Source organism: Corvus hawaiiensis, chromosome 19 (assembly GCF_020740725.1).
Source record: "Corvus hawaiiensis isolate bCorHaw1 chromosome 19, bCorHaw1.pri.cur, whole genome shotgun sequence".
Lineage (NCBI taxonomy): Eukaryota > Metazoa > Chordata > Aves > Passeriformes > Corvidae > Corvus > Corvus hawaiiensis.
In genome coordinates, this window is record NC_063231.1 from 7,222,720 (window position 1) to 7,246,426 (window position 23,707).

Consider the following 23,707-nt stretch of genomic DNA (forward strand, 5'->3'; position numbering starts at 1 on the left):
CATCAAAGCCTGTAGTCGCTACTGAAGCAGAAGGGTCTGACCGCGGGCCATGAGCTGACCGGGCTGCGCACACAGGGGATGAGCCGCAGCCACGCGGCGCCGCCCTTCGTTTGACCAGTTCTGGTCTCAGCCTGAGGTACGAAACTAACTTTCTGCCACCAGGGCATATTTGAAATAATGAGCAAAATCAAACTGTTATTCATCTCTAAAGCTGCACACAAAACCTATATGCAGCTGTTGTGTCAGGGAAAAAACACCATTTGAGTGCTAAGTAAATATTGCGCTGTGCAGTGACCTTATGGGCACTTTTTCTGAGCTCATCCAGCTGCCAGAGATTATTATTTTATGCATGTTTATTCATGTGGAGAGGATGGGGAATGCTATTGCTATACCTTCCAAGCTGCCAGTCTCAGAGAAATCCAAACTGGGATCTCTCAGAAGCAGCTCTAGACCTAGAGAGGTAAAGCAAAAGCCTATCTGCCATCACTGGATTCTAATTAATTAATGGCTTTAAAAATGTTTTTTTATCACCACCACTTTGTAGGTAGGTGTAGTTTTCCTGAAAGGTTCGCACTGAGCTCTGCTGTGACATGCAACCTTTATAGGTTTCTATTTTACTTGGCATTTGCAGTTTTTCTTCCTCTTCTTGGCATGGGGACTGAGTGACCTTAGCAATTGCCAGCAAGGGGACTCCATATGACGAAAGCAGGTGAAAGAGAAAATAAGGGTGGAGCTAGGTAAAGCCAATTCATACCTCAGAAGAGGTGTGGTCCTGTCCTCTACCTGGCTGTGGTAGCAGTCTTGTGAAATATAAAAGAAGGCAGTGGTTTCTTAAGCAATCCGGTGCCAGGATCCTGTAGTGAGAAGGAAGGGAGGTGCTGGAAGAAATGCAGAGCAAGAAGTCAAGAGTGTCAGCTGGGAAAGGTGTGGGAGACCGGTGCTCTGAGCCTCAGGAACACCATCACGCTCTTCCCTGAAGGCCTGTTTGCTGGGCTGAGGGTTGCATGGTAGCTGCACTCCCTTCCCCAGCAGGCTGGCTTAGAGGAGAAAGGAGCTATCATGTCCCAAGGAGAAGCAGCAGGACATGGCACTGCCAAGCCCCAGGACCGAGGATGGGCATGGATGGTCCTGCTGGCTGCAGTGCTGCTGCAAGGGCTGACGCTGGGCTTCCCCTGCTGCATCGGTGTCTTCTTCACGGACCTCCAGCACGAGTTCCAGGCCAGCAACAGCCAGACATCGTGGTTCCCGTCCATCATGGTGGCCGTGCTGCATGGAGGGGGTGAGTGACAGCAGGGAATGGCCTCCTCCACCTCCTGCCCTTGTGCTGCTGGTGGAGGGATGTAATGAGGATACTTCCACCATTTAATTAAGGCGGGCGGTGGAAGGGATTGGGAGGTCCAAGCAGAGTAGCTGTTTGGCAGTACACAGCATCTTCAAGCCACTTGGATCCCACAGTCCAAAGCTAAGTGTCCACAGATTCTATGGTCCCTTCTGTCACTCTCAGAGTCAGCCAAGACTCTTGGTCAAAGAAGGCAAATCCCTTTCTCAGCCCAGTTTTTCAGATCAGCAAGAACATAGTTATTTCTCACATAAGCTCTTTGAATAAGCCAGCACACAGTGCTGGAGCTCTGCTACTTTCTTGGTTTATCTTGTCCACAAGAGCACATCTCCTTCCAAGTGCCACATGACAGCTCTGTTCTTTGTGGCTGAAGAGATGCCAAAAGCTGAGCTCCTCCAAGCTGCCAGCTGAGACAAAGCCTTAAAAGCAGCTCCTTGGGTAGTGGCACGGAGCGCACACCCACGCAGGCATCAGGGTGGACATGCGCAGGGCTGGATCAGTGCAGAATGTGGGTCAGGCAGCACCCTCCGGCTGCAGGGGTGGAAGGAGCATTGTGCTCTGTGGATAGTAGAGTGACTCACTGGTTTTCCCCTCAAAATAAAATGTGGGAGTAACACAGGACAGTGGTCCCAGATTCCACACGCAGATGCAGGGATGCTTTTCTATTTCTGCAGAGAGAAAACCAAATCCCCAGCAGCTTGAGGGCTTCCCAAAGAGTGGCCTGTGCTTTGTGCCCCATACAAATCCTGTGCTTACTCGATAAACAGACAACCCAAACCCTACCAGGCAACAGAGGGAAAGTTCCCAGGGTTGCCCATGTATCCAAGCTTCTCCCTGAGTTCATACCTGCTCCCTTCTAATGCTGGTGAAAGTTGACACTACGTGATAAAGGAAAAAAAAACCAACCCCAGAGCCCTGAGTCACACTGATGTGAAGGCTGTGGTAGGACATGGCTGGCAGCCACCTGCATGAAACTGAGAGTTTACACCTTAGCAGAAACAGCTGGGTCCAGAATATCAAGGCGCAGATTGAAAGAGATGTCGAGGGAAGCGATAAGGGGAGGAATCACCACTGAGAGTCAGCAGAAATAGAGCAGTATCCTTGGGGCTTGGAATTTGGAAGCTGTTGGGCATTCCCCATCCTGTCTTCCAGCCCCTGTGATCCTTCTGTGATTAGTGGGAAGGATCCAACTGGGACCTGCTGGCTCTAGGAAATGGTCTCAGAAGCAGCTTGGTCCCAGCATGTCCAGGAAGGACAATTCTGGCAGTATCTACAAGAATGTCAATTATCCTGTCATCTTTAATGAAGTAATTTTTGTGTAGGAGGCTGGAACCACAGTAAAAGGTAATACAAAGATCCAAAAGTTATAAATTAGATAAAGAAAGAATAGCCTCACATTAATGATATTCACAATAGAATTTGTCAGGGCACAGCCAGAAAGTTGTACTTTTCTTGCCAGTTATGTCTCCTCTTGCAGGGTGTTACAGCACAGGGGGGCTTGTTCTTGTCCCCCAGTAGCACTAGGCAGCAGTAACATAAACCAGAAGGAAAAATCAACAAAATAAGCAGAGATCAAAGCCTCCCTCTCAGGCCAAGCACATATGGCTTTTGCTGCAACTTCTGACGTCCTTTGCAAGGGGCCAGGCTCTACTTGATTCAGGTTCTCCAGTTACATTCATCATTTCAGCACTTAAATCTTTCCCAAAATTGCATTCCGCTGTCACCAGTATCTCTTAGAAGTGCCTCTCTCTTTTCTTCACCTCTATTCTTTTTAATTCAGAGGAACTGAAGGGGGGAAAAAAATTATTTGTTGCAAAAATTGGAAGAGAAAGGAAAATGGGCAGAGCAGCCTGTTCTCAGAGCAGTCAGTCCTGGGAGAAGGTTCGATGCAGGAGAGCTATGGAAGGAAACGGGGAAGGGCACAGGGCAAACAATGGCTCATAACTCAACCAAACATATCCCATTATCGGTGCTGTGTTCCTAGGTAAAAGCCATTAACGATTATTTTGTTATAAGATAATTTGAGAGATCTCAGGGTCCTACATCTGTCTCCAAAAGGGAATTTCAGGCCCTTACAGGTTCCTGCTCCTAGATATCCATGCACACAGAAACTCTGGACTAACTCATACAAATGCAGCACTTTAGTTGATATTATTCTTGCAAAAGAAACCACAAAAGCCCCAGGCAAGTGAGAAATAACATTTGAAATCCAGACAACAAGCAACCAGGAACTAATAATGAAAAACTCTGATGGTTTTTAGAGCCAATCTCATTATTTTGTAGTGTTCAATGTATGCCTTCTTGGGCTAGTTAAACAGCAGTACCATCCTTAATGTCTTTAGCAGGAGGAAAAATAATCCAATCACATTTGCTGGACAGTTTTTCAAAGGCCAGTGAAGTCTGAAGTGAAAATCTCCCAAGCAGATCAAAATACAGACAGCTGCACTCGTAATTTTAATAATGTTCCACTGTTCACTTGACTGTGTGGATTTTATTTCAAACCAGACATTGATTTAGTTCACAAATACGCCACAGGTTATATTTCCTACACTGACTGACTCCTAATTCTGCAGCTTACAGTAATTTTGCATTTGCTTGCATAACCTTAAATGTTCAGAATTGGGGAAAAAAGTTAATAAAACCTGGAAAACCTTGAGGATCCTCAAAGGAACAGGAAAAGAAACTCTACCTTCAGATCCTCTTCTGCCAGAACATGCAGAGAGAAGCACCTTCCCACTGATGGACTGCAGGTGGGAACTAATCTTTCCCTGCCCCAAAATGAAGGATGTTAAATGTCATTAACAAGCCAGTAATTTATCACAATATCATGGAATTCACCAGAAGTCCATTTCCAAGGGTTTTAATGAAAATCCATCACATCCTACTTGATGGTCAAAATCCCAGCAGATCACAGACTTCCCCTCAGCCAACAAGCTGGCCAAGCACTTGGGAGGATCACAGAACAGATTTTCTCTTCCTGTCTCCCCCACTACATTAAGCTGCTGGGACAACCCTTGGGGTCTTTATACTACATCATTCGATAATTGCAGCAATCCAGCACATACAAAATACTTCCTTCCTCCCTAACTGCTTCCCCTTTTTCTTCTCTGCTTCCAGGGCCCCTCTGCAGCATCCTGGTGAAGCGGTTTGGCTGCAGGTTTGTGGTGATGCTGGGTGGGCTGCTCAGCGGGCTGGGAATGGTGTCCAGCTCCTTCTGCAAGTCCATCAGCCAGCTGTACCTCACGGCCGGCCTCATCACTGGTACGTACCAGAGAGCAGGGATACTCAGCTGCTGTGCTGGAGATGGGAAATGGGAGAGCCCCAACTAAGTGGTCACATTTTTCCACTCATCTGTGAAATAGGAGAACTCAACAGCCTCCCAGCACAGCAGGAATCCTACAGCCACTAGACTTGGCCTTCACACCCCTTTAGCACACACCTCACCCACTCAAGCTCGCTGGGAAGTGTTTCTCTGGAAAAAGCTACAGGTCTCCAGAGGGTAAAATGGAGAAAAAGGATGTCTGTTCTTTTTAGTAGCTTCTCAGCCTTTTGTCTTTCAAGAAGGGAGGGTTTTTTGCTGTTTTTCCAATCTTTGAACATAATGTGTTGGGATAATGTCCTTCCCAGGTTCCCTGGGCTTGTATTTCACCACTCCCAATCAGGGGGAGAATGGAGACATCTTTTTCTAACAAAAGACCATGTTGGTTTTGAACAGAAGTAACAGATGGGAACTTTTCCTTTCCAAATATTTCTCCTATGTAACTGACATTCAACTCTTGGTTTTTAATAACACAAGAGAAATTAATTCCCCACTCTGGGACCAATCCTGGTGGATCTTGCAAGTTAAGCAGTGGCCACTGCATAGAGAGAAAAACAAGCAACTCCCTAAGCCCTGATGAAAGCATCAGGAAAGCAGCAGTGCTTGTTGCATGTGGTGTTACACCCAAGTTTTTAATGAACAATTCCATAACAACTTTAGGAATTGCGGTGTGTCCCAGAAAAATGTCCGTTTAGATGAGTATATTACTATACCCAAGAACACAAATAGTTTAATTTACACACAACATCCTTCTTCATCCCTGATGTGAGATTTCTGAGTATTAATCAGTCCCTGGGGGATGTGTGGCCTGGCAGGTCAGAAAATGCTTCAGTGGCAGATGAAGTCATCTGTGGGTACACCCTGAATTTTCGCCCTTTAAGACAACATAGAAGGATCATTTACTCTTTTATTCTCACTTTTAGGTCTGGGATCATGTTTCAGCTTCCAGGCAGGAGTGACTGTGCTGGGCTACTACTTTGTACGGTGGCAAACACTGGCCAATGCCGTGGCCTCCACTGGCGTCTCCCTCGGTTTCACGGTGTGGCCACTGCTGTCTCAATACTTGCTGGATGAGATGGGTTGGAGAAACACCTTCCTCATCTTCGGAGGAATACTACTGAACTGCTGTGTTTGTGGAGCCATCATGAGACCCATTCAGCTGGCATCAGGGTCACTCTCACAGTCTGCCAAGCCTGAAGAAGAGCCAGGGAACAGAGCACAAGAGGCACAGCTGTCCAATGAAGCATCTCCTCACCACCCCATGCTCCAGCAGCACACCAGAAGGACAAAATGCTTCCAGGTGCTGCAGAAGTACCTGGCTTTTGACATCTTCTGTCAAAACAAAGGTTACCAGATTTACACTATTGGAGTGACCTGGATGATGATGGGGTTTGCCTTACCTCATGTCTACCTTGTGCCTTATGCCATCCACAACGGGGTGGAGGAACACAAGGCAGCCCTTCTCATCTCCATCATCGGGTTCATCAATATCTTCATCCGCCCTCTCACAGGGCTGCTCTCAGGACACAGAGTCTTCACAGGGAGACGCATCTACCTGTTCAGCCTGGCCGTGCTCCTCTATGGGCTCAGCAATTTCATCTGTGTCATCTCAGCTGAGTTCAGTGTGCTCATCCTCTACTGTGTCATCCTCAGCATAGCCATGAGTGGCATCGGGGCGCTCACCTTCCAGGTGCTGATGGATGTGGTAGAGATGGACAGGTTCTCCAGTGCTCTAGGGCTCTTCACCATCCTGGAGAGCATCACCCTCCTCATCGGGCCCCCGCTTACAGGTGAGAGAGGCTATGAAAGCTGGCTGGGGGAAAGGTGGTGGTTTGGAAACTGGTGACAAGTGTTTGGGAGCATCAAGAAGAGGAATAAAGGAGTTTCCAGACCCATGGTGTAGGTGAGTTATGCAAAGGGAGCAATATAAAGGACAGGGTGGGAAAGGAATGATCAGCCTTTTCTGACAGTTGGAAGGTCATTTCTGCAGCTGCATCAAGAGCAGACTGAAAATATGACTCGGTAAGGGATCTGATAGGTATGGGAGCAATGAGAGCTTTTTTCCAGTGAGTGGCAAGAAGCAGACAGGAATTACTGTGAACTCTTTCACCATTTTGCCAGTTTGCATTGTTTTATCCATGAAGTCTCAAGGAATTGTGAACATCCCATTAAAAAAATTAACTGTTCAGAATTATTACCAGTCCTACATTATTCAAAAGCCCCGTAGTAAAAGCTTCTGTTCAGTCTTTCTCTCCAAGTTCTGGAGTGTATTAATTTTTCTCTGGAGACAAGAAAGGAGCTAGTTATGACTCTCAGTCCAATAAATTATTCACAGTTCACTCCAAATGTCACTAAGTGACCTGTCCAAGACACACCTGCTCCCGCAGTACAGCAGTAAATTCAAAAGACTAACAAACAACAAATGTCAACCTGAGCATGTCAACCTCAGTTCAGGCTTTAGTTCTCTTCTCCAGACAATGAATTGTGGCTACTCAGCAGGAAAATTATGTCTGGTTCAATAATGTGATGGCAACATGCACCATGCTTCATGGTACTCCCTGGCATTAGTGTGTCAGTCACTTTTCTCAAAGAGCAAAAAAGGTCCTTTCTTGGACATCTCTGACAGGAGCAGCAGATGGGCAAAACAAAGCACAGTAAAAGCAGCTCCATTTCTGTTTGTAGTCCTAAAATCTGCTACGGAAAAGTGCACTGTGGAAAGAAACATCACTAATCTTGACTGAAAAATACAAGCAAATAAACATTATTCCAGTATTTCCGCATTGATAAGCAGCCTATGGAAAGCATCATGTATTTGGCCCAAGCATCACTTTTCCATCTCTAACATTAGTGTTAAATTACTCCCTTGATATCTCATGCTTCTAAACGGTTTATATTGAGGTCACTTAATGATAGTCATAATCTTGTTGTGCTGTGAATTTCCTTATCCCTCATTACACAGGATTAGAGACAAATGTTCAGTTTAGAGACCCTAGCATGTAAATTTCTGAGCTATTTCTCTCTCTAGTTGTTCTATTTTCTGCCCTAGGATGTAATAGGGTCACTCATTCCAAAAGCCACTGAGTGGCAGTGGCACCAGTGTCCTCTGCTGAGCAAATGAAATGTAGCAGCAGGTTGAGGAAAAATTGCAATTTCCTTTCTTTCCTGATTTCTCTGTATATTGAGAAATACTTTCTACAGAAGTATCACCTGACTTGAGACTATAAATAAAAAAGTAAACAATCCCTAGAATCTAGAGAAGAGGAGAGAACTTAACTCATCAGAGAATGCTTGTCTTTTGTATATGGCAGTTTGCTGAATGATGCAGGTTTAACATTCAGGTAAATGTATACCTTTAGTGTGCTTCTTCTCTTTGGCTAAGCTATGGCTTCTACTTCAGGTCTCCTGGTAGACGTAACCAGTGATTTCCACTACGTCTTCTACAATTCCAGCTTCTTCCTCATATCAGCTGCATTATTTATGGGACTCAGCTTCTGTGCTCTGGAAAAAAAAAACAAACTGAGAGAGGCTTCCAAAGCACATTTGGACAATCCCTCCAGATATCAATACAGTGAAACATCAACAGAACCAAAGGCTGAAAATCAATCCCCTCCAGCAGTTGAGTACATCACAAGTGTATGAAAATAAAGAAGGGGAAGAAAGAGCAACACAATGAAGTGGTCTGTACAAAGCAACACATGGCCCAACACTGGCAGCAGATGAGAAAAAACCAGTCTGCTTTCCACAACTGTCATCTTCCTTTTGCACTTCCACTCCACAGGGCCATGGCAGACTCCAAGACAGCCATTCAGACCACGGGCCCAGCCCAGAACCCAGCGCCAGCCAAGGAGACAATGCACAAAGAGATCTGAGCTCTCCTAAATCAAACCATGGGATAACAGCCACAGAACCCAGCGCCAGGAGACAAAAGCCGTGTCAGTTCAACTGGGTTAATTGACTTTAAGAAGTCAACGGAATTTCACAAGCACGTTCCAGTTGGAAGTGCTGGATAACACGTATTAATGGGTAGTTCTTCACAAAGAAGTATTTTTGCCTCATCTGAATATGCAGTTTTGGTGCACAGGCTTCCTGGTTACTTCCCATGTTGGGGGTAGCAAGACAAACACTTTCTACAGGACGTGTGTTATTATTTTCCACATCTCTAAATATTATACAGAAGCAGCTGTGTGGGTTGTAGAACTCAAACAAGTCTCTAGTAAGATCAACTATTTTCTCCTATGAAACATATACAGGAGTTCTTCATGCCAAGGACAGTTTCAAAGCCTCAAAATTCAGCTCCAGAGCCTCAACAAAAAAAAAACCAACCCACCCACCAAGGCTTGGAGTGCCTGCTTTGTATAACTACTGATATCTCAAGTGCTGTTTAATGTAACATAAAAGAGGATTCGTGGTTCATGTAAACAGCATTAACTGGAACTCATTTGGGGCAGGGAGGGTGGTATTAGACCTAAGAATAAGGATATGCATTATTTTATAGGGCAAAATTCAAAGCAACTGTATGTCCTCTTTGTGGAGATCAATTCAGCTCTTTAGTCTTAGACTTCTGAACTTAATTACACCAGCATTCTCAGTATAGAGAACTTTGTACAAACATAACTTATACTTCTTATAAGTACAAGCAGAACTTACAAAGAAATCTGTGGAGAAAGCATACTGAGAAAAACCAGTGTTGCTGACTTTCTAGCCATGCAGCCTTGACTGTAAGTGGCTTTTTTCTGCCACATTCCCGGGATTTAGGCTTGTCACTGCTCAGATGATGGCTGCAGCACCCTCAGCATCAGCTCAAGATGCAAACTGTTCGTGTTCTGTATCATTCCTGATCCAACATGTGGATAACAGCTCATGAAGCACACGGATGAAGATAACCCAACACATCAGAACAATCAAAGAGATGGAAGTACAAAATGGGAGTGAAATGGAAGAAGTAACAGCTTTCAGTGGAACTCCAGCACCTGTCTAAGAACTGTTATATCAAACTCAACTGCAGTGCTTACCTGGAAAACTGTCCTATCAGATTCCTAGTGATAAACCCACAGTTTCCATTAGAGCTCCTCAGACAAAACAAACCAACCAACAAAAAAAAACCCCACTCTGGATGAAACCACTGGAAAACTGACTCCAAGGTCTTCAGAGACTACGATAGCTTTCACAGCTGGCTTTTACACAGAAAAGGCATCAGCCCTTCAGAAGGGTTCCTGCTCCCACAGCTCAGTATCTTCTCCAGTACTGCCCTGGGATTACGGACCCAGGAGGATTTGCATTGTCTGATCAAACCTATACTTAAATAAGATTATTAGTGGGAGATATACATATCTAATCTCTCATCACATGTGTTTATTAACTTATGTAATGCTTACATGGTCCATAACTATGAAGCAAACAGGGGCTGGTGCTTCTCATCAAAACAGACCAGTGTACATTCCTAGGAAAATGAGGGTGCTTTCTCAAAAAAGCAATGAAAAGGGACTAAGTCCCAAATCTCTTCTAGCTATTGCAAATAAACAGCTAAGCATCCGAACAGACTGCTATTTTCTCTGTGTGTAATTCTTATATTTTAAATTCTGTTCACCTTTCTACATTCCCTTTCTGTTTTCTTATGGAAATATGAGATTGTGTTGCTCCAGATCCTCCCACTGCTACAAATTACCCGGGCAAACCAGGCAAGATATGGTGTAAGCTACAACCCACTAAAATTTCTCACATGAAACAAAGGTTAGGTGAAGGAGCAATGGAATGGCTCTTGTGTGGAGCCAACTGCTCCGCCTGTAATGCTTTTGCCCTGGCTGCTTCATAAGAAAGGAAATATACAGGACAAAACCAAAAAATCTTCACCAACTGAAGCTGACACAGAGATCAGCTCCTCCTACACCAAGGCAAAGAAACCTGTTTTGATCATTTCTTGATTGTGCACAGCAGTGCAAGATAATTTAGGATGGAAAGCAGGGAGAGTGCTTTCCAGAACTGCTTTTTGATATTCCCAGACTCATCACTGGGGTCACTGGGACTTATTCGCAGGCACAGGGAGTGTTTCTGGGAAGAAAAACAACCAATTCACAAACCTGTTGTTTTAACATTTCTCAACTTGCTGACTGAAACCTTTCTAACAGCCTTACAGAACTCAAGCCTGAAAACAGAGCTGTCTCCCCTGGTTACTTTCCACAGACCCTTTAAAAGTAATCCACAACCCACAGGTTTGAAGCAAATCCTCAGCAGACAAGAAGCAACATTTTATGCTGTGTTTCCACAGGTGAATAAGATGTCTGAGTTCCCGTAACTCTCCTTTCCGCAGATCTCTTCTCCCGTGTGTGTTTCAAACCTGAACTCCAAGCTGCCTTGAGCAGGAGCTTGGCAAAGGATAACAGGAGGGACCTGAGCATGCTACAGAATAATAAATATTCCCCCTCAGAGGGATCCTACAGGTGCAGCAACACTCAGTCCTTAGGAATCTTGGGGACCAGAAGGAAAAGAAAGCAATAAAAGTTCCCCTCATTAGTTTAAGGTCAGCCCTTTATGCAAGGCAACCACAGCCCAACTGAAGCAGTTTCTTTAACACCAGCAGACAGTAAAATAACCCTGGCTTTAATTCGGGACAAACACTAATAACTCAGCCAGGTTACAAATCTCTGAGAAACAGCAGAGCAACAAAAACTGACCAGAATTAAATGTTCCTTTCTCCCCGGGTCCCCTCTTGCCCCTCCCCTGCTCCCTTTATCACTGAAGATACTCTGACTCTTGCAAGATAAGCATTTTGGCAAGAAGCACCTTTACTCACTGAAATTAAATATTCACTGGGAAGCTCACACTGAAGTATTGCAAGATCATGATCCTTTAAAGCCTAAGGTTCTCTGCCGGGGTAATAATTGGGAAAGTTTATGATTATTTATTTATATTTAATAGCAATAAACCCCAAATAAAGGTTACAGCAATCTAACACACTCTAAGACACCTCAGAAGTTCAAAATCACTTAATTTAAGAGCTTGGCTTGCTGTTTGCAGACATGGCTAGTAGCTATAAGAAAAGAAACAACTACTAGAAATTAAAATTTCCTGAATTCTGGCTTCAATATGCTATGGAAGTCACCAGAATAGCCCCTGGAGCTGTGACTACCCCAGCTAGCCCAGTCCCTGCTCTGGGAACTGCTCTGGCAAACAGCAAGTGCTTGGAGCACTCAGACCATTAAACTATACAGCCAATATTGGGTGAGTAAATGCAGTTCTTACAAACAGAAGAAATAGCATTTTTCCTTTTTAAACACAGTTTCCCCCCCCTTATTAGTCAATCCCAGTAGTGCTCTGTTTGTATGGACTAGCTCCCGGTGTTTGCTTTCTCTGCTCCTGCTTTCCCACATTGCTCATTTACCTTCTATTTAATGACAGATGAAGCTTTAAAGTGTATCAACACTTACCACTTACAAAGGCACACATAAGAAGAGATTTCTTAGTACAGTAGCAAAACATTCTAATATAGACATAGTCTGTAGCACCTTTGCTGATCATCTTCACATATATATACTCAAATATGCACATAAAAATACATATATATATTTAGACATATACATAAATACATACTGACTTCAGTTGATAATTATGCTAAGAGCTGAAGTTGCTAGTGCTTAGTCTGGCTTAAACTTTTGTACCAGGTAGAAATAAATACCTTCCCTTTCATGTTCTGTGTCTTCCCACACCATTACAATGTTAAAATATTTAGCGTTAGTGCATTCAGTGAAGCTTTCTTTGCTCATCCTTCTATTTAATGTAGTCATGGGCAGATAATTTTAGTGGCCCCAGCTGTGTGGGTTATCAGCCCACCACTCTTGTCACTGGTGCGATGTGGATCAGTCCATGACTAATTTGCTTGATATGAAAATCAATTGTATTTGAGATAACACAAAAGACAACATGTTCTCACGGCCTGTTCCTTGCCTTATCCACAGAAGAACATCCATGCATGTAATTGCTTCAATAAAAGCAGTACAAATTTCTGCAGAGTCCACTCCCACAATTTACGAACTTTATTAACCTTTACCTTCTATATTTACACGACATGAACCATAATTGAACCCTCTTGCAGCACGTAAAACTGCGGTGGTTTCACTGAGCTGTGTTAGTTCAGGACAAGGGAACTGCTCTGCTCTGTGCCCAAACCTTTGTACAGCCAAGGTGGAATCACCTGCTGCTCTTTTAATTCACTCCTTGGGTTTGTTTCATTTTCTTTCCCAGGTAATTTACCTCACTCTGCACATATGTTTTTACCTTTTCTCCCTCAGCTTCGTGAGTTGCAATCCCGTTATTTAGACTGGAACTGATCCAGGAGCAGCACTACCACAAGGGCAGCAGCACTGGGATGGAGCAGCAAAACACATACAGAGGTGAAAATTCTTTTAAGTAATCAGTGGGGAAAGGTCAGCTGGTTTGCAGAACAAAGCGTTTAAACAGCAAAGCTTTGCCATAGAACGAGACAGTCAAATACCTCGACGCAGGTTCATTTATCTTGAGATATTTGATATATTTATTTATATTTTGATATAATTATATACAATACATTTAGGGAGAGAGAGGAGGGACAGGCACCACCGCTCCTCCTCAAAGGAGTGGGCCCGCCCTCCGCCCACAAAATGGCGGCCGCCCCGCCCCGCCTGAGGGAGCTGGCCCCGCCGTGCACCGCCCACAAAATGGCGGCGTGTGGGCCTTGCGTGCTGCCCTGAGACAGCCGGTTCGTCCCCATCCCTCGGTACACCCGGTCCTTGAGCCGACGCTGCCCCGGGGAACGGGCAGCCCGGTGTGGTGTGCCGCGATGGAACTGGGTCGGCTGGAATACCTGCAGGCGCTCGTCACCGAGTTCCAGGTGACGGACAGCACAGGTAACAAACGGCGCTGCTCGCTCGTCCTCTCCGTGTCGAGCGTTTCCTCACACACCCGACCCTTTTTCCTTGCAGAGGCCAAGGAGCAGGTGCTGGCGAACCTGGCCAACTTCGCCTACGATCCCAGCAACTACGAGTACCTGCGGCAGCTCCAGGTGCTGGACCTGTTCCTCGATATGCTCACCGAGGAGAACGAGACCCTCGTGGAGTTTGCCATGGGTAAGGGCTGCTCCTCAGCTGACGCCTGGTCAGGGAACACCCGGCCCTGCGCTCGGTTCGGTCGTTAATCCTCCCAAAATTCACGCAGGGCTCCAAAAACAAACCCACACTGTGCTGGTAAAGCCTCCTTTAGTGCAGAATAGGAGAGAGGTCAGAGGCGGGCATGACCCTCCATGTCCTCATAGGGCTTAATAAAGGCACTATCTGGAAAGGATTTTGGGTTGTTTGTTTCTTTTCTAAACAGTACCTGATTAACTTTTTACTGAAATCTCTTCTATAGAGAAGCAGTCATTAATACATAGATTTTGCCAGGTCTGTTGTACAGATCCATGTAACCATTCTGCTATTGGCAACTGGTCTTCTAGAATACTACCTGACATTTTTAATAAATCCTCTGAGGAACTGCCTTACCGTGATTTTTCATGGTCTGAATGTAAGCTAAGGGGGCAGATCCTGTGAGCAGCTCTATGAGATGATACTAAACGTATTTGATTTTTAAGGTTTGTGGCTGCGTCTCAAAGTTTCATATTTCAAACATTCTGTGGTTCTTGGCTACTTACTCTGGTTATCTCCATTCTCTGGCTTCCTGTAGCACCTGCAATAAGCTGCTGGCTTGTGTCTTCCACTAGGGATGAGTGATCCTGGAATCGTTCTGTGGAAGCAGTTATGTGCAGCAGTAACAGTGCCCTCTAATGACACACAGGAGGAGGAGTGTGCTGGTGGAAAATCTCGGGAAAGAATCAACAAAACATGGCCTAGGGAACCGTTAAGAATTTTCCGTCCAAACAGAAAATCTGGATGTTAGAAACAGGATGAGCAGTGAATTTGGACAGACGCTTTTCTCTTGCCGTTCCAGGTGGTCTTTGCAACCTGTGCTTGGATAAAACAAACAAAGAGTACATCCTGGAGGCCAACGGGGTGGAGCCCATCATCAACTGCTTGTCCAGCTCCAACGAGGAGACCGTGGTGTCGGCCGTGACCACGCTGATGTTCCTGACGACGCCGCGCTCGCGCGTGCAGACCACGGCACTGCCCGTGGTGGAGTGCATGCTCCGCTTCTCGCTCTCGGCCAACACGCGCCTCAGCAACCTGGCATCCATCTTCCTGCAGGATTACTGCAGCCCTCCGCAGGTGGAGGAGGCCAGGAACCTCAGCAGGCACACGGCAGTGGGGATTCCTCTGCCCAAGGACTGAGCGCGGGGCTGTGGAGAGGGGAACCTCCTGCTGTTCTCGCTTTCTGCTCGGCAGGTCAAGAGCAGCATTAAAGACGGGGGGGTTGGTCCCACCAGTGCTGGGGTTTAGTTAACAAAGAGGATGGAACAGCACTACCATGGCAGCTGGGCCAAGCACACAGCCAAGCCTGCAAGCAAATACTTAAAATAAAGCAGGTCATGGCTGCACATTGGAGAGTACTTTGCCAAGTGCAGCTCAGCACCCAGCTTGCTCAAGTAACCCTTCCCAGCAATGAGGGGTTTTCTGCTTGGGTTATTGGGCAGAATTATGTCCCCTCTGGTTCCTGGATAGTTGTGCTGCAGCTCTCCCCTTCAGTGTCAGTGACAAGGAACGCTAAGTGTCAACTCAAGTGACTGAAATGTCACAGAAATTTATTTCTCTTGCAGAGAAAAGAGTTTCCCTGCCCTGGCAGTTCACAATCTCTGCATCCCTGTGGCACTAGTTATGCCATCCTCCAATCATGGCACAGGCAGCCAGCTAGGGAATCACTGCATAGGACAGGCTGTAGCTACCCTACAAATGAAGAAGTGGTAAGTTTTTCTTTCATTACCACTGGTGAGAAAGGTGAAGTCAAAAAAAAAAAAAGGGGGCTCATGGCAGTCTGGCTCATAAGAACAGCTGTCTTGTAAAAGCTTCTCTTAATAAAACATTAACTTAAATGCTGTGCAATCAGTTCTGTGTGAGCTCATGAATGTTTTTCTCCATCACTTGCAGCCTTTGCCCACTCTTACTGAAGCACACGGGCCAGAAATCGAAGCCAGCTTAGTCTCTTTTCATTATCAGCCAGTGAGGCAAGAGAAAACCCAAGAGCCAGGGTGGCTAAACACATAACATTTATGAGGTTTGACTTGAGCCCAGTGCTCCCTGACAGACACCCCCACTGGATCTGCTTACCTTTCAGAGCCTTCCTCCTTCCTCTTTTTCCCTCCCCTCTGCCCCCAGACAGCACAAACCAAACAGGAGTGAGGTTAAACACACACAAAAATCCAACCACAGCTGCTTGTAGTTTATAATTTCTCTTCTCCTACAGCAAACATCCAAAATGCTACAGAGATTAACTGAGTGCAGAGCAATCTTCCAGAAACCCAAGAGCACTGTGTGACAGGAGCAGCTCATTTACTGTGACTGACCCCTGCAGTGACAGTGCCTCCTGGCCATGGGAGGAGATGGGCTGGTTGTTCCCTGGCAGTGGGAAGAATGCAGCATCCCCTTCCTGCACTACTGCCTCCGCTTGCTTTCCAGGATGGCCTTCCAGTCGTCAGCCCAGGAGCGCAGGCGCCGGCGCGGGGCTGGCAGCTGGACGTGCCTGTTGTGGCAGCAGGTGAACAGGATGTGCTCCCAGCCCGGGTTGGGCTCTGCGCCTGTGGGAAGGGGGGGAAAAGCTGCAATCAGCTGGGGATGGCTCCCCAGCCAACAGCCAGCCATGGAAACGCTGTTCAAACCTTGGATGGTGTCCTTGTCATCAAACAGCAGGTCAGCAGCCACCACGGTCTTGTCTCGGGTCAGAATAATCCGCTCCACAAACTCGGGTCCCAAGTGTTTCTCTACCCACTTATACTGCAGAGACAAGGAATAGGAGAAAATCCCGCTGTGGTCTCGGTTTGCACATCACTTATGTCAGACCAGCCCTAATAGAGTAATTTTTTCCCCCTGTAAACCTTCACCTGTGTCTAGGAATCCCCACATGGAGCCTGGCTGTGGCCCAGGATGCTGATTAAACCTGTCTGTGTGACAGCTGCCACTCAGCACTGCCCTGGCCATGCCCAACTGTTGAGTTTGTGAGAAGCACTGGCTGCTTGCCCAGAGCACGTGGGTTGTACCCATCTAAGTCATTCCAGTGACCAAATTACCCCTTCCATTCTCATGCCACTGACAAGAAGGATTTATTCCAACACTACAGCCTCCTGAACACAGCACTGGCCTCTTTTGGGACATCTCAGGCTCCAGATTCAGACTGAAGTAAGTTTTGTTGGTTGATGGTTCTCCAGAGTGGAATCCCCTGGGAATATCCCATCCCTGTGGGCCGCACTGTAACAGTTCCTTTGCTGTCACCTGCTGACACAGCTGGTCCCAGCCCAGCTCCAAAAGCCCAGGGATCACATGCTCCACAGTAATTCTGGCACCATGTGGCACTTGGAGATTCCCTGTCCTGAGTTACTACTCTGTGTGTGGGAAGCTGTCCCTCAGACAGGGATTGAGGGAAGCCTGGCAGCTGGAGCAGCTACTGTCTTTAGAAAGGAATAGCTCCTTTCTAAGGAGCTTGGGTAGTATGAAACAGCAAGGCCTTGCAAAAGCAGCATTAAACCCAATAAAAACAATTCCCTCCCACCTTTTCCACAATGCAGTGCTCGTATTTCCAGAGAGGGCTCGTGCAAATGAAGACTTCAGTGCTGAAAAGAAACAGCCTTTGTTAGCAGTGAGGGGAAAGTGTGTAGTGTCCTGGAAAAGGGCTGCAGCGTGCGAAGTGTCCTTACTCCTGCATGTGGAGCATCTCCTGCACAGCTTCCAGGGCTCCCGGAATTGGATCCAAGTCTAGGAAGAAGCCAGGCGACTCATAGACACTGGCTACCTTGGCCTGCAGGAGACAGAGGACAATGAGCAGCGGCTGTGCTCTGTCACAGCACTCTCCAGTCACCCCCTGTGTGACAGCCCAGTGCTTCCCCCCAGGAGTGAATTATAAAATTTCTCACCTTTCACTTCTGGGAAAGGTCCAGTTTGGGCAGACAAGAAGGAGAAGTCACTTTCTGGTGGTTCATGAGGAGGCAGAGATGCCCCTGGCCTGACTTTGCTCCTACAATCAGCCCTGACCCACTGGAGTCTCTGGGGGCTGAGGGAGACAGAGCTCCCACCCCACCTCTTCCCAGCAGGTCTCTTTCAACTGACTGTGGTGAAAACCAAAGGAACAAGTTGGAGGCTTCTCCTCCTCTGTCACATTTGGCTGAGTTTGCTGAGGGCTCAGGAATTCACCGGGGATGGGTGGGCAGATGCAGGTGCTGCCCATCAGCCCCCTTTTCCTTTAGAGCAGACAGGGCACAGTGGTGACCGTGCCAATGGCCAGGCCAGCACTGCCACACACCTGGGGGGAATGCCTTCAGCAAGAGGGAAGGATGAGAGCGCTGGGAAAGCTCCGTGTCTTTGCTGCTTTTTATGATTTTCAGTCATCCACTTAAAATATTGTTGAAGGAGCAGACCTTGGCTCCAGCCCGGATGGAGGTAACCCTGAGGTTACCCTGAGGTAATGGGCTGGTGCAAAGTCTGCTCCAAAGAGTCTGAGACTGCAGCAGGAAGTTCAGAGGTGATCCCTGTGCTTCCCCAAGAACCTTTGGCTCCGTGAGGTGACCTGTGCACCCCATGAGCCCCATCTGGGCTGGGTTTGAGGGTGCTCTCCTCGCCTGGCTCAGCACTGAGCTGAGCTCTGCAGTTAAGGCCTTTATCCCTTTTGTGTCTGCACCTGCTCTCAGTGTAAACCCACCTTCCATACAGGCATGTGGGATGCCACGTGAACCAGAGAGGAAATTAATGATAAACAAGTGGGGAAGGAGGTTAGCCCTAAAGGCAGAATCATTTTTAAGTGAGTGTAAATAGGAAAGAAACAAGATTACTGGAGAAACAATGTTATCCCAAGCTAACATAGCCAAAAATGGGACAAAAAGATATTTAATATGATACAGTACAGTGCATCTTTAATCTCTAAAAGGAAGAGCAGTATTTCCAGGGCAATTTCCAGGTAGGACTGTCCTTCCAGTCCTTTTTCTTCTTAATTTACTGGTAAGACATTTTCACACCTTTTATTATTAGGAAATTTACTGCTTTGAATCCAACTCTGGTTAGTTAATTTTAAGGATTGCTCCCTGGTGACTGTTCAGTGGCCTGTGTTAAATGAGTGTTTCAGAGTGGGTCACAGCTGATGGGTTTTCCCCTTCCTTATCCCACATCCCATCATGGCAAAGGACCCACAGCAGCACCGAGGGCTGAGGCCCCTTCCAGGCCTAAGTTTCACCCTAAGACAGAGAGATTAAGCTTCCAGTCTCTCTTTACCCTGAGACACACAAATCTTAACTTCCTTGGGGTCACATAGTGAAGTTCAGAGGTGTCAAAGCAGCATTTTTCCACAAGCATTAAAGTCATACGTTGCCATGCCACTGAACAGTTTGGAAAACTTAATTCTTGTTAAGTATTCTTCAAAGGCAGGCTGCAGCCTTTGCTTAGAAGAGTCCAGCTCTAAAGAGTCCAGCCGAAGGTCTCCTTGCTCTGTATCACCAGTGGAACATCAACATAAAACCCATTTCAATCAAGCAGCAGTGAGGAGTCAAACCAGACTCTCAGATCCTGAAGCTCACTCAGTTATCATCACCTACAAATACTCATAAATCAACAGCCAGAAAGTTGGAAGCACTGTCTGATTTCACACGCAGATCAGAAGAGGTTAAGGAGCCTGTCTAGGTGCAGACATGGCAATCAGATCTGCCCAGATCTCTGTTTCCATGCAAAGCCTCCGTGATCCCAGCAACAATTCCCTGGAGCTCTTCCCAAGGAGATTGAATTACAGACTTGGGGCTCGTGTCTGAAAGCTCTTTTATCCTACAGCAAGACACCAGAAACTGGCAAGTTTCCACCACATCACAAAAAAGTCTGGCTTTGTTGGAGAAATTTGATTTGATGACTCCTGGAACCAAAAGCCATTTCCTCTCATAAAAAAGTGACTAGAAATAGAAAGTAAAACCATTTTCTTTCCTCATTTTCATGCTACCAATGCTGAATGCTTCCTTTTAACCTCCATTAGTAAGATAACAATTTGGACACAAAACTGGAAGGACTACATCTGTCCCTAAGCTTTCCCATTTACAGGACTTAAAAATAATTCTAGAAATTTTTACCACTGGTGGGGATGTTGAATCCTATTCTTGAAGCTGTCTGGGGCCAGGAAACATGGAGATAAATCCCCACCAACAAATTGACCACAGACACAGGAGGGCAGAGAGGCAAGTGCAGTGAAAAAATCTTGAACAAAATAAAATGGATTAGAAGTCCTTCTAAATAAAATGGATTTACAGTGTGAAATTAATGATCAACTTGCAATCAAAACAGAAACAGAAATGAAGTAATGGCTCAAGTTTCAAGCGGCAGCTGCTCAGCACCAATTAAGCATGAACACCACTCAGGAAGAGGTGATGCATAAATCATCACCACAGCACTTCCCAGCCCATGTCACGAGAATATCCCACACCCTGGAAGTTCATGGACAGACACAGCCAACACCTGCCACAAAGAGCCTGGTGTCCAGCTGACTCCCTGGTGTCCAGCTGATCCCCTGGTGTCCAGCTGATCCCCTGGTGTCCAGCTCACCCCCTGGTGTCCAGCTGATCCCCTGTTCTCCAGCTGACCCCCTGGTGTCCAGCTGACCTCCTGGTGTCCAGCTGATCCCCTGTTCTCCAGCTGACCCCCTGGTGTCCAGCTAACCCCCTGGTGTCCAGCTGACCCCCTGGTGTCCAGCTGACCCCCTGTTCTCCAGCTGACCCCCTGGTGTCCAGCTGATCCCCTGGTGTCCAGCTGACCCCCTGTTCTCCAGCTGACCCCCTGGTGTCCAGCTGATCCCCTGGTGTCCAGCTCACCCCCTGGTGTCCAGCTGATCCCCTGGTGTCCAGCTGACCCCCTGGTGTCCAGCTGACCCCCTGTTCTCCAGCTGACCCCCTGGTGTCCAGCTAACCCCCTGGTGTCCAGCTCACCCCCTGGTGTCCAGCTGATCCCCTGGTGTCCAGCTAACCCCCTGGTGTCCAGCTGATCCCCTCCTTTCAGCACTGACAAATTGCAGGCTCAGTTTCCCTGCATGGACACGTGGCCCCACAAACTGCCCTGTGTGGGCTGCTGGTTCCTGCCAAAGCTTTCCCTGCAGCTTGTGCCAAGGACAGACTTTCCATGGGGATTCTCCTGCCCCACAGACACCCTATACAGCCACAGCAGAAAAAACAAGGGCTCTGTTTTTAAAATAATGTATGGTATTTACATAAAACCCAAAGGAGCCTCAAATCTTTAAAACTATAACTTCATTGTTCTGCCAAACATACCTAAACCAGCCCAAAGCTCCAGAGATTACTGAAGGAGACAGACACACAGCACAGCTCCATAAAGCTAATTTCCTTAGGAAGCCAGGCTAGAACAGCAAGATAAGAGCTTTTAGCCACTGCTGGTGTGCGTGGGATTCAAACCAGTTGTCTGGTTATTTCATTGCCACACCTAAGGTCTGGGGAGGAACAGGATGAGCATGAACCAAATTAGGGAATGGGGTTTCCAGAAATAGAACAAAATGCAATTTTCTGGATAGATCAGACTGTAAGACCTTCCAAAAAAGAACAAATAAAAAGTCATGACCCCTTAAATTTCCTGCAACTTTTTTTTTGTCCGTGAGATTCACTTAAGGACTAGTCATTTAAACAATAAATCATGTTTGTTTCTGCAAAATAATAGCCAAATTTATGTCTGCTGACTATATTTACAGGCTTCTGGTTCCAGGAGCTTCTTACCATCAATAGTCATCGATTAGAATGCAGGCAGTTTGGAGCCTGTGGAAATGCTGACTGGATCCAGCACTCCAGCCCCTTATTCTGGTGCAGGAGCCTTTACCTCACTATGGAACAGCAGTGAAATTAATGTGAATTGTCGTTTCTTAGCAGTAAAACCCGCCAGGCTCAGTACAGGTTTTTAAAATGAGCAATGAACTTCTCAGGGATGGTGTTCAGCACAACCCAGATCAGTGGTTTCTTTACCGAGTCCTTGACTGTTCTGTGGTGACCAGAAGGAAGGGTGAAGCCTGGATTCACAGTATTTCTAATTCTGTGTTTCATGCAGCCTTAATCTGTGCAGTGATAATCAGTGACTTCTTCCAGGAGGATCACCAACCCTTTACAGAGGGATGTGTGTGTGGGAGTTTTGTCATCAAACCATTCACTGAACCATCTGAAGATGCTTGCTCTTTACCTACTCATGTTCTTGCTCTTGCTGTGCAGCAGAACAGTAATTTACCCAAAGCTCCCAGAGCACTCTGCACATGCTCACACGGCTCCACAGCAAGACAAGAACTATAAATGTTATATCTAGGTTTGTACAGAATGAAATCCTGCATCCATATTCCCTCTGCATGCCCTGACAAGCTGAGTGCATGGCAGGTAAGAGATCAGGAACAGCAGGAGAAGGCTGGTGGAACACCCTCCATCCATGCAAACTGCTGCCATTTTGAATGTTTGCTGATGGCTGAATGAGTAACACAGAGGTTTGCAAAGCAAAATTACAAATACTGTAAATCCAGACTTCACCCTTCCTTCTGGTCACCACAGGACAGTCGAGGGCTCTGTCAGGAAATGGAACAGATGCTGATCTGGGCTGTGTTGTACACATTCCCTGAAAAGTCCATTGCTCATTTTAAGATCCTTTACTGAGCCTGGGGGTTTGTTACTAAGAGATGACAATTTCATTTCCCTCCTGTCCCATAGAGTGGCTCCTGCCACTGGCTGATAGACAGGAGTGTGGATCCAGTCAGCATTCCCACAGGCTCCAAACTGCCAGAGCTCTGATCGATGGCAATTGATGGTCCCAAGTTCCTGGAACTAGGAACGTGTACATATAGTGAATAGCCATGATTTTGGTTATTATCTTACATAAACAAACATGGCCTTGTTTACGTGAGTATCCCTTAAACGAATCCCATTTAGGTATACATGAACAAAAAAACCTGCAGATAACTTAAGGGGATTTTAAAAACCACTGGTCCCACGCTGAGCTGTGCCCAGCCTGGCGGGCAGGGAGAGGTTTCCCAGCGGGATGGGGAGGGTGTGTTGGCCCCGCAGCCGCACTCACCGCCAGGTCCTCCCGCAGGCTGCGGTACTGCTCCCGCACCGAGAAGCCCCTGCGCTCCTCCAGCTCCACGCGCGGCTCCGCCGGGAAGCGGGCGCGGAATTCCCGCAGCACCGCGCCCTCGAAGTCGGCCAGGACCCCGTCCATGTCCACCAGCACCCGCAGCGGCGCGGCCGCGCTGCCCATCCCGATCCCAGATCCCGGATCCCGGCTCTCCGCTCCCGGCACACGCGGGCGCAGCGCCCCCGGCTCCGGCACACGCGAGAGCGCGCATGCATATGTATTAGCCACATGAATATGCATGAAGGGGCGGGGCGCCTGGAGGGCAGCCCCGCGTGGGAACAGGGTGGGGTCCACAGCAGGAATAGAGAAAAAGCCCACAAAAGCCGATCCCGGCACTCCTGGGGACCCCGCGGTGGCCGGGATGCGGCTGCCACGTCCCCCCCGAGGAGAAAGAAGCGCAGTGGAGCCTCAGCAGCCATCAAGGAGCATTAACAAGTTCCCCTGGGCATGGCGCTTGCAAAGGAAATATTAATTTCTGGGTAATTCCCCATGCTCTCGATGCAGCTGGTGCAGGGCACGGAGCACATCAGCTACAGGGAACCCCCCCCCCCAGATGGAGGAGAGGAGGAGTACGGCAGAGCAAATCCAGTTCGGTAGGTTCAGCACCCCAGGGCAGGGCTTCTCCAGCACGGATCTGGAAAGCCAGGGTGCTTTCAGGCACCGGTTCTTCCAGAAGGGTGGAAGAGGCACCAGCAGACACGGGAGCTCCATACAGATCCTCTGCTGTGGCTTATTGGGCAGCAGAGCCCTGCCAGGACAGCAAAGAACGTCATGGTTTGGTCTCAATTCCACCCCCTCCCTTTTTAG

General features: G+C 47.2%; 3 protein-coding genes across 4 annotated transcripts; 2 read left to right on the top strand and 1 right to left on the bottom strand.

The window, feature by feature from the left end:
• On the top strand, positions 1 to 10,175 carry SLC16A5 (solute carrier family 16 member 5). 2 transcript variants are annotated; one of them, XM_048324074.1, is made up of 5 exons: positions 1 to 136; positions 1,033 to 1,279; positions 4,457 to 4,600; positions 5,582 to 6,448; positions 8,056 to 10,175. In XM_048324074.1, exons 2-5 carry the CDS (start codon positions 1,060 to 1,062, stop codon positions 8,295 to 8,297), a joined length of 1,473 nt encoding a protein of 490 aa, XP_048180031.1. In that variant the 5' UTR covers positions 1 to 136; positions 1,033 to 1,059; the 3' UTR covers positions 8,298 to 10,175. The 2 variants fall into 2 exon arrangements, with proteins under 2 accessions (XP_048180031.1, XP_048180030.1); XM_048324073.1 differs by lacking the exon at positions 1 to 136 and having other exon boundaries at positions 800 to 1,279.
• A 3,136-nt stretch (positions 10,176 to 13,311) lies between these two features.
• On the top strand, positions 13,312 to 15,655 carry ARMC7 (armadillo repeat containing 7). Its single transcript, XM_048323517.1, has 3 exons — positions 13,312 to 13,537; positions 13,613 to 13,756; positions 14,613 to 15,655. The coding sequence occupies exons 1-3, from the start codon at positions 13,471 to 13,473 to the stop codon at positions 14,948 to 14,950; spliced, it is 549 nt and encodes a 182-aa protein (XP_048179474.1). The 5' UTR covers positions 13,312 to 13,470; the 3' UTR covers positions 14,951 to 15,655.
• A 319-nt stretch (positions 15,656 to 15,974) lies between these two features.
• Positions 15,975 to 23,119, bottom strand: NT5C (5', 3'-nucleotidase, cytosolic). Its single transcript, XM_048323516.1, has 5 exons — positions 22,841 to 23,119; positions 17,464 to 17,564; positions 17,319 to 17,379; positions 16,432 to 16,546; positions 15,975 to 16,350 (listed from the first exon to the last, which is right to left on the bottom strand). The coding sequence occupies exons 1-5, from the start codon at positions 23,021 to 23,023 to the stop codon at positions 16,208 to 16,210; spliced, it is 603 nt and encodes a 200-aa protein (XP_048179473.1). The 5' UTR covers positions 23,024 to 23,119; the 3' UTR covers positions 15,975 to 16,207.
• Positions 23,120 to 23,707: the final 588 nt, after the last annotated feature.